We start from the raw sequence: 14,648 nt of genomic DNA, 5'->3' as shown, positions 1-14,648 counted from the left end.
GCTGATGGGGGCCCCGGTGGACCAGTTAGCTGATGGGGGCCCCGGTGGTGGTCACCAGTTAGCTGATGGGGGCCCTGGTGGTCACCAGTTAGCTGATGGGGGCCCTGGTGGTCACCAGTTAGCTGATGGGTGGTGGTACCAGTTAGCTGATGGGGGCCCCGGTGGTCACCAGTTAGCTGATGGGCGGTGGTCACCAGTTAGCTGATGGGGGCCCTGTTGTGTCTGTCAGTTAGCTGATGGGGGCCCCGGTGGTCACCAGTTAGCTGATGGGGGCCCTGGTGGTCACCAGTTAGCTGATGGGCGGTGGTCACCAGTTAGCTGATGGGGGCCCCGGTGGTCACCAGTTAGCTGATGGGGGCCCCTGTGGTACCAGTTAGCTGATGGGCGGTGGTGGTCACCAGTTAGCTGATGGGTGGTGGTCACCAGTTAGCTGATGGGGGCCCCGGTGGTCACCAGTTAGCTGATGGGGGCCCCGGTGGTACCAGTTAGCTGATGGTGCCCCGGTGGTCACCAGTTAGCTGATGGGCGGTGGTCACCAGTTAGCTGATGGGGGCCCCGGTGATCACCAGTTAGCTGATGGGGGCCCCGGTGGTGACCAGCTTGTAGTAGGCCCCCTTCAGGGCCATCAGCTGGTCGTGGGTCCCCTTCTCCATCAGGAAGCCGCGGGACATGACGGCGATGATGTCAGAGTTCTGGATGGTGGAGAGCCGGTGGGCGATCACGATGCAGGTGCGGCCCTCTCGGGCCTTATCCAGGGCCTCCTGCACCGTCTGCAGGGGCCACACACACACACACAAACACACACACACACACACACACACACACACACACACACAAACACACACACACCGTCAGGCTGGATTCATAACATGCATTTTATACAACCTGATAGCTTCTTTATTCAGGTTCCTACGGCTGCTTGAAATCCTTGAAAATGCTTGAATTTAAATGTATTTTCAAGGTTTAAAAAGTGCTTTTTGGATTTTGGATTCAGTGCTTGTAAATGCTTGAAACTCTTACTGTATTTCTCTTGCAATCTGACTATATCCATCTATACTATAGATAGATATTTGGTCATTTTTACATCTATTTTTGGTCATTTTTGCATCTATTTTGTAATTTTGTCTTTTTTAGTCATTTTTACATCTATTTTTGGTCATTTTGTGTCTTTTTTGGTCACTTTTACATCTATTTTTGGTCAGTTTGTTTCTATTTCGACAATTTTGTGTGATTTTTTTGGTCATTTTTGCATCTATTTTTATCATTTTGTGTCTTTTTTAGTCATTTTTGCATCTATTTTTGGTCATTTTGTGTTTTTCTGCTCCTCAGTGGCTTCATCTATTCAGGATTCATAACATGCATTTTATACAACCTGATAGCTTCTTTCTTCAGGTTCCTACGGCTGTTTGAAATACCTGAAAATGCTTGAATTTAAATGTATTTTCAAGGTTTAAAAAGTGCTTTTTGGATTTTGGATAAAGTGCTTGTAAATGCTTGAAATTCTTACTGTATTTCTCTTGCAATCTGACTATAGATGGATATTTGGTCATTTTTACATCATTTTGTGTCTTTTTTGGTCACTTTTACATATATTTTTGGTCATTTTGTTTCTATTTCGACAATTTTGTGTGATTTTTTTTTTTTGGGTCATTTTTGCATTTTATTTTTGTAATTTTGTGTATTTTTTGGTCACTTTTACATCTATTTTTGGTCAGGAGGAACAGTCTTCATTCCAGATAGGCTACTCATTATTTTTTTCATTGAACATCTGAAAGGAAGGTCGTTCCTCCTAAAAGTGTAACACCATCTCTGTTGGTTTGGTTCAGTGAAATTACACCTTTTAGTATATAAGTACTCATCTAAAACATGACACTTACAACAGGTGGAAGATACTGGAAAAGACTGAAAATTTACCTTGAAATTCCTTGAAAAATGCTTGAATTTGACCACTGCTAAAGTGTACGAACCCTGTTTATTATAAAGTATCAATAGTAAAAGTACTCGTGATGCAGAATGGACAGATTTTATGTTTTATATATTCAGCATATATTATTACATGATTTGTATTGTTGCATTTATGTAAGCAGCAAAGGTAAGGCTCATTTTAACTACTTAATATACTGTTATGAGGTTTAATTAAAAGAAAATGTCAAATCACTTAAAAATTGATCATGTTAAATGGTAAATCTCTGCCTAAAAGTAACTAAAGATGTCAGATAAATGTAGTGGAGTAAAAAGTTCAATATTTAATTCTAAATGTAGTGAAGTAGAATAATAAAGCTGCATAAAATGCATCTTGTGAATGCTTGGTTTGGACATCTTGTGCATGTTTTTTTGTAATTTGCATCTATTTGTAGCAGTTTTGTGCAACTTTATTGTATTTTTTGGTAGTTTTGTGCAACGTTTTATTGTAATTCATATCTCTATTTCAATACAAATCATGTTATAATTTATTTGCAAAATATAAAACGATCATTCTGCATGAGGAGTACTTTTACTTTTGATACTTTCGGTACATTATAAAGTATAAAAGCTTGTGCACAGCGTCTTAAAGAGTCTCTACTGGAGGGCTGAGATAATAATAGAGATGATGAATGATAATGATGTTAATGATAATAGTAATTAAGTGCGTGCCCTGGTTGCTCTCTGAGCCTGAAGAATATTATCCAGCAGCTGATATTGTGTCTATAAGCGTGTAGAGCAGGGGTGGGCAATTAATGTCCCCAAGGGGCCACATGACCAACACCACGAAGGTTGCAGGGGCCGGACCAAAACTCTGAACTAAATTCTGCTCAATATTAATGTAATCGCTTTATAAAATACAGTAAATTATCTGGTTTGAGCTGCTACTGATAGGAACACATGTTATGATAAGACTGTTAATGTAAATTTGTGTCCTTTTTTGCCATTTTGTGTCTTTTTGTCGTCAATTTGTGTCTTTTGTTGGTCATTTTGTGTCTTTTCGGACAATTTGTGTCTTTTTTTTCTGACATTTTGAGTCTTTTTTTTTGGTCATTTTGCGTCTTTTTTGCCTTTTTTGTGTCTTTTTTCAGACAATTTGTGTCTTTTTGTCTTCAATTTGTGTCTTTTGTTGGTCATTTTGTGTCTGTTTGTACATTTTCAAGGTGTTTTACAATGAGTGCGTAGTAATTCATATAAAGTTGATATAAAATATGAAAAAGGCTTCTATAGTGGCAGCTGACAGGACACAAGGTTTGTTAAAGATTATTTATTCTGTCATATATATTAGTGGCTATATTTGTTGTCTTAACTATAGTAAAAGTGCTCGTTAGCTCTAGTGCTAATGATAATGTTTGCGATTTTTTTCAAAATAAAAGCACAATTTGTGTCTTTATTTTGGTCATTTTGTGTCTTTTTCAGTCAATTTGTGGCTTTTTGTGGAAGAGAAAATAGAGAGAAGTCTTCAGGAATTTTATGTGGATTTTTTGTAATTTTGTCTTTTGTGGTCATTTTATATCTTTTATGGTCAATTTGCGACTTTCTGTGTAATTTTGCGTCTTTTTTTGGTCAATTTGCGACTTTTTGTGTCCTTTTGCGTCTTTTTTGTTGTTTTGAGTCATTTTTCGGACTATTTGTGTCTTTTTTTCTGACAATTTGTGTCTTTTTTGCCATTTTGTGTCTTTTTTCGGACAATTTTGTGTCTTTTTTCAGACAATTTGTGTTTTTTTGTCGTCAATTTGTGTTTTTTTGTCGTCAATTTGTGTCTTTTTGTCGTCAATTTGTGTCTTTTGTTGGTCATTTTGTATCTTTTTTTGGTCAATTAGTGTCTTTTATTTTTTGTCAATTAGTGTCTTTATTTTGGTCATTTTGTGTCTTTTTCAGTCAATTTGTGGCTTTTTGTGGAAGAGAAAATAGAGAGAAGTCTTCAGGAATTTTATGTGGTTTCTAATTTCTAATTTCTGGGTAACCTCACCAATGCCCAGCTCTGGGTCAGAGTGTAATGCAGCGTGTACCTTCTCGCTCTCGGTGTCCAGGGCGGACGTGGCCTCGTCCAGCAGCAGGATCTTGGGGTCGCGGATGATCGCCCTGGCGATGGCGATGCGCTGCTTCTGGCCGCGGGACAGCTGGGAGCCCTGGGCGCCCACGTTGGTCTCGTATTTCTGACGCAGGAAGGAGAAACCACAGTGAGTCACGTCTGATCAGTCTCTAACTTCATGTTCTGTCATAATAAACCTGGAGAACATCATGAGGACACATTCTGAGTCTCAGAGAGGTTAATATCTCTACAGGAGCAGCTCAAAACATCAGAATATGATGGAAAATCATTTTACACTAGACCAACCAAGGACTGAGTGCATGTAGATGGACACAATGACAGAAAGAGATCAAATAGGGACAAGTCTTACAGGTTTTTGTGGTCATTTTCCGTCTTTTTTGTTATTTTGGGCAATTTGTGTCTTTTTTTCTGACAATTTGTGTCTTTTGTTGCCATTTTGAGTCTTTTTTTTGGTCATTTTGTGTCTTTTTTCGGACTATTTGTGTCTTTTTTTCTGACAATTTCTTTTTTGCCATTTTGTGTCTTTTTTCTGACAATTTGTCTTTTTTGCCATTTTCAGTCTTTTTTTGGCCATTTTGTGTCTTTTTGTCGTCAATTTGAGTCTTTTTTTCTGACAATTTGTGTCTTTTTTTTGCCATTTTGTCTTTTTTTTTGTCAATTTGTGTCTTTGTCGTCAATTTGTGTCTTGTTGGTCATTTTGTGTCTTTTTTTGGCCATTTTGTGTCTTTTTGTCGTCAACTTGTGTCTTTTTGTCGTCAACTTGTGTCTTTTTGTCGTCAATTTATGTCTTTTTTTCTGACAATTTGTGTCTTTTTTTTTGCCATTTCGTCTTTTTTTTGTCAATTCGTGTCTTTGTCGTCAATTTGTGTCTTGTTGGTCATTTTGCGTCTTTATTTGTAAATTTGTGTCTTTTGTTGGTCATTTTCTGTCTTTTTCAGTCAATTTGTGGCTCTTTGTGAAAGAGAAAATAGAGAGAAGTCTTCAGGAATTTTATGTGGGTTTTTTGTAATTTTGTCTTTTGTGGTCATTTTATATCTTTTATGGTCAATTTGCGACTTTTTGTGTCCTTTTGTGTCTTCTTTTGGTCATTTCTTTTAAACTGAATTACTGACATGAATAAACTTTCTATGATATTCTAAAACGCAGCACTAATAAATCTGTATTGAAGCTGATTTTGCGTTGACCTAAAAGTCTGAGATTTCATGCTTCATCATGCAAGATGACAAGCAAACAACTTCAGATCAGAGTTCAGACTCTCAGCTCTCGACTGAGCAGTTTTTAGTTGAGAATGTTTATTTTTATCAGGTCTCTCTTTGGAAAAGACACCATTTAAACTGTTTTTTAAACTTATATTTATTAATAACTCTTCCTCCTCCTCCGTCCCCTGAGACAGTGTGTCAGATCGTCCCGAGGCTAAACGCTGCTCTAACAGACAAAGTTTACACAAACTCCTACCAAACTATTTAACAGAACCGTATCAAGCCTGTTCCTTCATGTCACCTTTTAAAACTCCAATTATCTCTGAGGGACGAGCACGTCTAGACCAGGGAGGGGCAACGGGAGGCCCGGGGGCCACATACGGCCCTCACTTTAAGAAAATGAACCAAAAAAGACACAAAATGAACAAAAAAAGACACAAAATGAACAAAAAAAGACACAAAATGAACAAAAAGACACAAAATGAACAAAAAAAGACTCAAAATGAACAAAAAAAGACAAAATGAACAAAAAAAGACACAAAATGAACAAAAAAGACACAAAATGAACAAAAAAAGACAATAAATGAACAAAAAAAACACAAAATTACCAAAAAAGACACTAAATGAACAAAAAAAGACACTAAATGAACAAAAAAAGACACAAAATGAACAAAAAAGACACCAAATGAACAAAAAAATACACAAATTACTTTTTGTATCTTTTTTGGTAATTTTTGTGTCTGTTGTCTTTTTTAGTTATTTTGTGTCTTTTTTTAGTTATTTTGTGTCTTTTTTGTCATTTTGACCAAAAAAGACACAAAATGACAAGAAAGACACAAACTGAACAAAAAAGACACAAAATGAACAGAAAAATTACCTTTTTTAAATTGTCTTTTTTTTGGTAATTCTGTGTCTGTTGTGTCTTTTTTTGTCTTGTGTCTTTTTTAGTCATTTTGTGTCTTCTTGTGGGTTTTTTTTGGTTATTCTGTCTTCTGATTTTGTGTCTTTTTTTGGCCATTTTGTGTCTTTTTGTGTCTTTATTTGGTCTGCTTTGTTTTTCCGTCTGGATGTGCTGAAGAAGCCATGTTTTTTGGGGCTGTTGCAGCCTCCAGAGGGTTAAAGTCTAGTTGAGTGTAGTTTCCTCCTGATTGGCAGCAGCTTTACACCTCCACTGATGAAGGAAAGTCACCTGGCGAGCTCTGAATCAGTCTAACAGCAGCTCAGAATGAATCAAAACCTCCAGAACTCTGAGATTCTCAGACCTCCGTCACTGCTCACACGTCTTCATCTCACTGCTGATTTAAAACAGCATTTCATTACTAAAAAACCTCTCTCACAATAAATGCTACAATCATTTTTTGGGATCTTGTTTGATGCTAAGTTGTGCTAAATTTCTGCTGATCAGATGATAAATTAGTCGTAAGGAACATCCATAATTCATATTTAAAGCATTATCAGCTCTAAAAATCCAGTCTGATGGTTCTATTCTCTGCTAACAATCAGTAAACTCCAATAAAAACCTTTTAATCAGCTCTGATTGCACTCAGTACTTGATAGATAATATTGTGGTGATTGTGAAAAAAGACTCAAAATGAACAAAAAAAGACACAAAATGAACAAAAAAGACTCAAAATGAACAAAAAAAGACACAAAATGAACAAAAAAAGACACAAAATGAACAAAAAAGACACAAAATGAACAAAAAAGACACAAAATGAACAAAAAAGACTCAAAATGAACAAAATGAACAAAAAAAGACACAAAATGAACAAAATGACCCAAAAAGACACAAAATGAACAAAAAAGACACAAAATGAACAAAAAAAGACACAAAATGAACAAAAAAGACACAAAATGAACAAAAAAAAAGACTCAAAATGAACAAAAAAAGACACAAGTTACCTTTTTTGTTCCAACCTTTAAGTTGTCTTTTTTGGTCATTTTTGCCTTTTTGTGTATTTTTTGGTCGTTTTTGTGCCTTTTTGTGTCTTATTTGTGTCTTTTTTAGTCATTTTGTGTCTTTTTTAGTCATTTTGTGTCTTTTTTTTGTCATTTTGTGTCATTATTAATTATTTTCTGAAAGAAACATTTTGAATCTTTCTCCAGCTGTTTTAATATCTAGTCATTTTATGTCTTTTTATGCTCATATTACGTCTTTCTTAGTCATTTTACATCTTTTTTGGTCATATTACATTTTTTTTGGTCATATTACATTTTTTTGGGTTATTTTTAGTCTTTTTTAGTGAGTTTCCAGCCTCAGCTGCTCTCTCAAACACCCGATATAAAACCCGTACGGTTACCTCTGGCAGCGACATGACGAAGTCGTGCAGCTGGGCCTTCTTGGCGGCGGAGATGACGTCGTTCATGCTGATCTCCCGTGAGTTGTCTCCGTACCTGATGTTGTCCTGGATGCTGCAGTCGAACAGGACGGGCTCCTGGGACACGATGCCGATCTTAGAGCGCAGGAAGGACACGCTGACCCCGGTGGAGGCGTGGCCGTCGATCAGCTGAAACCATTCATTTAACCGTCAGGACAATCAGGAAACCATTAACCATTAGGACAATAGGGCAAGGCAATATAATAATACAATCCACTTCATGAGCTATCATAACATTTCTCTGCTCAGCAGAGAATCTTTGTTTGGCATTTTACGTCTTTTGGACATTTAACGTCTATTTTTGCTCATTATGTCTTTCTTTTTTTAATTTTACGTCTTGTTTGCTCATATTAGGTCTTTCTTTTGGTCATTTTACGTCTTTTTTGGTCATTTTACGTCTCTTTTAGTCATTTGACGTCCTTTTTTTGCTCATATTACGTCTTTTTTTAGTCATTGTACGTCTTTTTTTAGTCATTTTACGTCTTTTTTGCTCATATTACGTCTTTTTTTGGTCGTTTTACGTCTTTTTTTAGTCATTTTACGTCTTTTTGGTCATATTACATTTACATTTAGTCATTTAGCAGACGCTTTTATCCAAAGCGACTTACAGGAAGAGTAAAAGCAAACAATCAAGGTATAGTGCAATAAGAGCTATTAGTGCTAGTGACAATCAAACTTTGAGGAGTAGACTTATATTTGAGGAGTAGACTTATATATATTACGTCTTTTTTGGTCATATTACGTCTTTTGTGGTCATATTACGTCTTTTTTTAGTCATTTAACGTCTATTTTTGCTCATGTCTTTTTTTTTTTGTAATTTTACGTCTTTTTTTGGGTCATATTACGTCTTTCTTTTGGTGATTTTACATCTTTTTTGGTCATATTACGTCTTTTTTGGTCATATTACGTCCTTTTTTTTAGTCATTTTACGTCATTTTTTGTCATTTTGCGTCTTTTTTGCTCATATTACGTCTTTTATTAGTCATTTAACGTCTATTTTTGCTCATTATGTCTTTTTTTAGTAATTTTACATCTTTTTTGCTCATATTACGTCTTTTTTTGGTCGTTTTCCGTCTTTTTTTAGTAATTTTACATCTTTTTTGCTCATATTACCAGACGGTGACCCCGGTGGAGTGGTGGCCATGGATCAGCTGCAGCAGGACATTGATTTAACCATTAGGACGAGGCAATATAATAAGCAACGAGTGGAAATACAATCCACTTAATGAGCTATCATAACACCATCTCTGTGTGATTTCTCTGCTCGGCAGGCAGAGGTGACGCTGTCCTTTTTAAATCAGACACAGAACCAGGCCGTCCTCTTTCCAAACCACTTCCAGATCAATTATCCCGTTTGGATGTTGGCTCCAGTCCCTCGCTGGCTCAGAGCTGGAGGCCTTTCCACTTTCTTCTCTTTCTTTTTATTACACAAAGCTCAAAGTCAGCAGAAACGTCTGACTGACTCAGTGATTGAAGTATTCCTCATATCTCTCAATGTCCAACAATTAGTCTTTGACTTTGATTTTACTTTGTACGCTGACACTCCAGGTACAACTGAGCCTCAGGAGAGAGTGACTGGAATATATTTATATATATATATATATATATATATATATATATATATATATATATATTATATATATACACAGTCACCCTTGTTTTCTTCAGTTTCTTGTTCATTTTAATGTCTGGTTCAACTAAAGGTTCATTTGTTTGGACAAATATAATAACAACAAAAATAGCTGATAAGAGTTTAATTTAAGAGCTGATATTTAGACATTTAACATGGTTTTATTGATTATTTTGTCTATTATCAAAAATGTTTCTATGATTGTAGATGTAAGAATGACCAAAAATAAATGGAAAAATAACTAAAAAGACGGAAACATAACTAAAAAGACACAAAATGACCAAAAATAGATGGATACATAACTAAAAAAAGACACAAAATGACTAAAAGACCAAAAATTGATGTAAAAATGACACAAAATGTCAAAAAACAGATGGAAAAATAACTAAAAAAGACACAAAATGACAAAAAATAGATGTAAAAATGACAAAACACAGATGGAAAAATAACTAAAAAAGACACAAAATGACAAAAAGATACAAAATGACAAAAAACAGATTTAAAAATAACTAAAAAAAGACACAAAATGACAAAAAATAGATGTCAAAATGACACAAAATGACAAAAGACTGATTTAAAAATAACTAAAAAAGACACAAAATGACAAAAAACAGATGTAAAAAATAACTAAAAAAGACACAAAATGATCAAAATAGAAACAAATTGACCATAATGGATGTAAAAATGAGTAAACAAAGACACAAAATGACACAAAATACAGTCATGGAAAAAATATTAGACCCCTCTCTTGACATTTTCCACAGTTTTCTTGATAATAACCAAACTCATGATCAATAAAACCATGTTAAATGTCTAGATATCAGCTCTTATATTAAACTCTAATCAGATATTTTTGTTGTTATTATTATATTTGTCCAAACAAATGAACCTTTAGTTAAACCTCAGACTCTCAGCTCTCTACTCAGCAGTTTCTAGTTGAGAATGTTTATTTTTATCAGGTCTTTCTTGGAAAAGACACCATCTAGATTGAGTGATTAAATAAAGATTAAAAAATGAATAATAGACTAAAACATTTACATTTAAGTTGAGAGAATTTTGTGCTTCGTCATGCAAAATGACAAGCAAACAACTTTTAAAATGCTTGTTTTCTAACTGGAGTCCTGGATGATCAGAGCTGCTGCTAATTCAGCAGTATAAACCACAAAATAACACATTTTATTGTGCTTTCATTGCATTAAACGGGTCAAAAGGACGCCGAAATAACTGCATCGTGATGCAAGCAAATTAGTCTGAATGTCTGCTTTGTCTGTCTGCAGGACGACGAGCAAACAATATTTAAAATGTTTGTTTTTTAGTGGAGTTCAGGTCGATCAGACCTCAGACTCTCAGCTCTCTGCTGAGCAGTTTTTAGTTGAGAATGTTTATTTTTATCAGGTCTTTCTTTGGAAAAGACACCATTTAAACTGAGTGATTAAATAAAGATTAAAAAGATGAATAAATCTACATTTAAGATGATTTTGCATTGACTTAAAAGTCTGAGATTTCTTGCTTTATCATGCAAAATGACAAGCAAACAACTCTTAAAGATGCTTGTTTTCTAACTGGAGTCCTGGATGATCAGAGCTGCAGTATAAACCACAAAATAACTGATTTTATTGTGATTTAATTGCAGTAAATGGGTCAAAGGTTGCAGAAATTAGTCTGAATTTCTGCTTTGTCAGGTCTGTCTGCAAGACGACAAGCAAACAATATTTAAAATGTTTGTTTTTTGGGTGGAGTTCAGATCGATCAGACTAATAATAGACTAATAAATCTACATTTAAGCTGATTTTGCATTGACTTAAAAGTCTGAGATTTCATGCAAACAACTTTTAAAGATGCTTGTTTTCTAACTGGAGTCCTGGATGATCAGAGCTCTGCTGACTGCTGCTAATACAGCAGGATGAACCACAAAATAACTGATTTTATTGTGATTTAATTGCCGTAAACGGGTCAAAAGGACAAGCAAACAATATTTAAAATGTTTGTTTTTTTGAGTGGAGTTCAGATCGATCAGACCTCAGACTCTCAGCTCTCTACTGAGCAGTTTTTAGTTGAGAATGTTTATTTTCCTCAGGAAAAGAAACCATCTAGATTGACTGATTAAATAAAGATTAAAAAATGAATAATAGACTAAAACATTTACGTTTAAGTTGAGAGGATTTTGTGCTTCATCATGCAAAATGACAAGCAAACAACTCTTAAAGATGCTTGTTTTCTAACTGGAGTCCTGGATGATCAGAGCTGCTGCTAATTCAGCAGGATAAACCACAAAATAACACATTTTATTGTGATTTAATTGCCGTAAACGGGTCAAAAGGACAAGCAAACAATATTTAAAATGTTTGTTTTTTCCAGTGGAGTTCAGATCGATCAGATGGATCAGACTCTCAGCTCTCTGCTGAGCAGTTTTTAGTTGAGAATGTTTATTTTCATCAGGTCTCTCTTGGAAGAGACCCCATCTAGATTGAGTGATTAAATAAAGATTAAAAAGATGAATAATAGACTAAAACATTTACATTTAAGTTGAGAGAATTTTGTGCTTCATCATGCAAAATGACAAGCAAACAATTAAAATGTTGTTTTTTCACTGGAGTTCAGATGGATCAGACCTCAGATTTAGAAAAAGATGAATAATAGACTAATAAATCTACATTTAAGCTGATTTTGCATTGACTTAAAAGTCTGAGATTTCATGCAAACAACTCTTAAAAAAGCTTGTTTTCTAACTGAAGTCACCATTTAGATTGAGTGATTAAATAAAGATTAAAAAATGAATAATAGACTAAAACATTTACATTTAAGTTGAGAGGATTTTGTGCTTCATCATGCAAAATGACAAGCAAACAACTTTTAAAGATGCTTGTTTTCTAACTGGAGTCCTGGATGATCAGAGCTGCTGCTAATTCAGCAGGATGAACCACAAAATAACACATTTTATTGTGCTTTAATTGCATTAAATGGGTCAAAGTTAGCAGAAATGAGTCTGCATTTCTGCTTTGTCAGGTCTGTCTGCAGGACAACAAGCAAACAATATTTAAAATGTTTGTTTTTTGAGTGGAGTTCAGATCGATCAGACCTGGGAAAGACACCACAAATCTACATTTAAGCTGATTTTGCATTGACTTAAAAGTCTGAGATTTCATGCAAACAACTCTTAAAGATGCTTGTTTTCTAACTGGAGTCCTGGATGATCAGAGCTCTGCTGACTGCTGCTAATACAGCAGTTTTATTGTGATTTAATTGCCGTAAACGGGTCAAAAGGACAAGCAAACTATATTTAAATGTTAGTTTTTTCCAGTGGAGTTCAGATGGATCAGACTCTCAGCTCTCTGCTGAGCAGTTTTTAGTTGAGAATGTTTATTTTTCTCAGGTCCCTCTTGGAGAAGACATAATCTAGATTGAATGAAGATTAAAAAGATGACTAATGGCCCTTCCAGTGTGTGTACGTGTCAGTATTTTGCAGTATTCGGTCCTCACCACGGTGCCGTGGTCGGGATCATAGAACCTCTCCAGCAGCTGGACGCTGGTGCTCTTCCCACAGCCGCTGCTGCCCACGAAGGCCAGCGTCTGGCCGGGCTTCACCGACACATTCAGCCCGTTCAGGACCTGGATGTCCGGCCGGGTCGGGTAGGTGAACTTACAGTCGATGAACTCGATGTTCCCCTGGAAGTTCTCCTGCAAACACACAGTGGGAGGGAGGAACAGAGAACCAGAGGAACAGAGGAACAGGAGGTCAGAGCAGCTGGTGTTAGGCTGCCACCTCCTGGACCATCCAGCTAGTGAAGAGTTTTATTCTATTTCATTTCCTTTCAAGGGTTTTTTTTTATGATCTAAAATGATTCATGTATTTAAAGGGGCTCTTTACCAATAAAGACACAAAAAAGGCACAAAATGAAATAAAAAGACACAAAATGACCAAAAACGACACAAAATCAGAAGACATAATAACAAAAAAAAAACCCACAAGAAGACACAAAATGACATAAAAGACACAAAATGACAAAAAAAGACACATCAGACACAAAAAGATATCAAATTACCAACAAAAAACACAAAAAGAGCAAAGAAATACACAAAATAACCAAAAAGACACAATTGCCAACAAAAAACAAAAAGACAAAAAAAAAACAAAGACACAAGAAAGACACGAAATGATTAAAAAGAGACACAAAAATTACCAACAAAAAAACACAAAAAGACAAACAATAAAGACACAAAAAAGACACAAAATTACCAATAAAGACACAAAAAGACACAAAATGATTAAAAAAGACACAAAATTACCAGCAAAAAAGACAAAAAGACAAACAATAAAGACACAAAAAAGACACAAAATTACCAATAAAGACACAAAAAGACACAAAATGATTTAAAAAGACACAAAATAACCAATAAAGACACAAAAAAGGCACAAACTGACATAAACAGACACAAAATTATTAAAAAAAGACACCAAATTACCAACATAAACACAAAAAGACCAAAAAAATACACAAAATAACCAAAAAGACACAAAGTTGCCAACAAAGACACACAAAAACGGCACAAACTGACATAAACAAACACAAAATGATTTTAAAAAGACACAAAATTACCAACAAAAAACACAATGATTAAAAAAAATACACTAAATAACCAAAAAGACACAATTGCAAACAAAAAGCCCATTTCCTTTGGAGGGGTTTATGATCTAAACTGCCTCGTGTCTTTAAAGGAGCTCTGTGTGCAGCATATTCTTCTTTCTATCGGCTGTAAAACATGATAAAAGCACGAACAATCCTCCATCTACATATCTCTCTTTCATGGCTGATGTAAAATTAATGAGCAAGGCAATAAAAGAATAATAAATCAGAGTTTTTTCATCTGGATTCCTTTCTGAATCCATCATACAGCAGCTTCTTTTCCTCTAGCATGCAGCATCATGCAGCCCAACGTACCCATTTATCTCCCTTGTCGCTGTAGACGCTGATGAGAGGGACGCGGTCCAGCAGCTGGAAGAACCGCGCTGCAGAGATCTTGGCCTTGGCGTAGTCCGGCGTGTACGAGGACGCTCTGCCCAGCGCCGTGCCGCTCGTCACGATGGCCGAGATCACCCTGAAAACAAAAAAACACCGAGTGAGTTATCCTTCTGGTTTTATCTCCGCCTGCAGGAACTGGGCTTTAGAACAGGATAGGAGGGTTTCATTCCACAAAAAGAGACACAAATGGTTAAAAAAAAGACACAAAATTACCAATAGAGACAAAAAGGCACAAAATTATTAAAAAAGACACAAAATGACCAATAAAGACACAAAATGATTAAAAAAGACACAAAATTACCAATAAAGGCACATAAGAAAGATACAAGATTACCAATAAAGACACAAAATGATTAAAAAAGATACAAAATTACCAATAAAGGCACATAAGAAAGATACAAA

At 35.5% G+C, this 14,648-nt stretch overlaps 1 protein-coding gene across 1 annotated transcript in view; it reads right to left on the bottom strand.

The window, feature by feature from the left end:
* Positions 1–444: 444 nt before the first annotated feature.
* Positions 445–14,648, bottom strand: part of abcb11b (ATP-binding cassette, sub-family B (MDR/TAP), member 11b) — a 42,073-nt gene continuing 27,869 nt past the window's right edge. Inside the window, exons 25-29 of the mRNA XM_059327920.1 lie at positions 14,166–14,322; positions 12,706–12,903; positions 7,518–7,724; positions 3,975–4,121; positions 445–770 (exon numbers count right to left, since the gene is read on the bottom strand). Of these exons, the coding sequence (XP_059183903.1) occupies positions 570–770; positions 3,975–4,121; positions 7,518–7,724; positions 12,706–12,903; positions 14,166–14,322 (910 nt within the window). The 3' untranslated portion in view covers positions 445–569. The remainder of the gene's footprint in view (positions 771–3,974; positions 4,122–7,517; positions 7,725–12,705; positions 12,904–14,165; positions 14,323–14,648) is intronic.

The sequence above is a fragment of the Centropristis striata genome, chromosome 24 (genome assembly GCF_030273125.1).
Source record: "Centropristis striata isolate RG_2023a ecotype Rhode Island chromosome 24, C.striata_1.0, whole genome shotgun sequence".
NCBI lineage: Eukaryota > Metazoa > Chordata > Actinopteri > Perciformes > Serranidae > Centropristis > Centropristis striata.
This window is presented reverse-complemented; position numbering and strand designations above follow the sequence as displayed.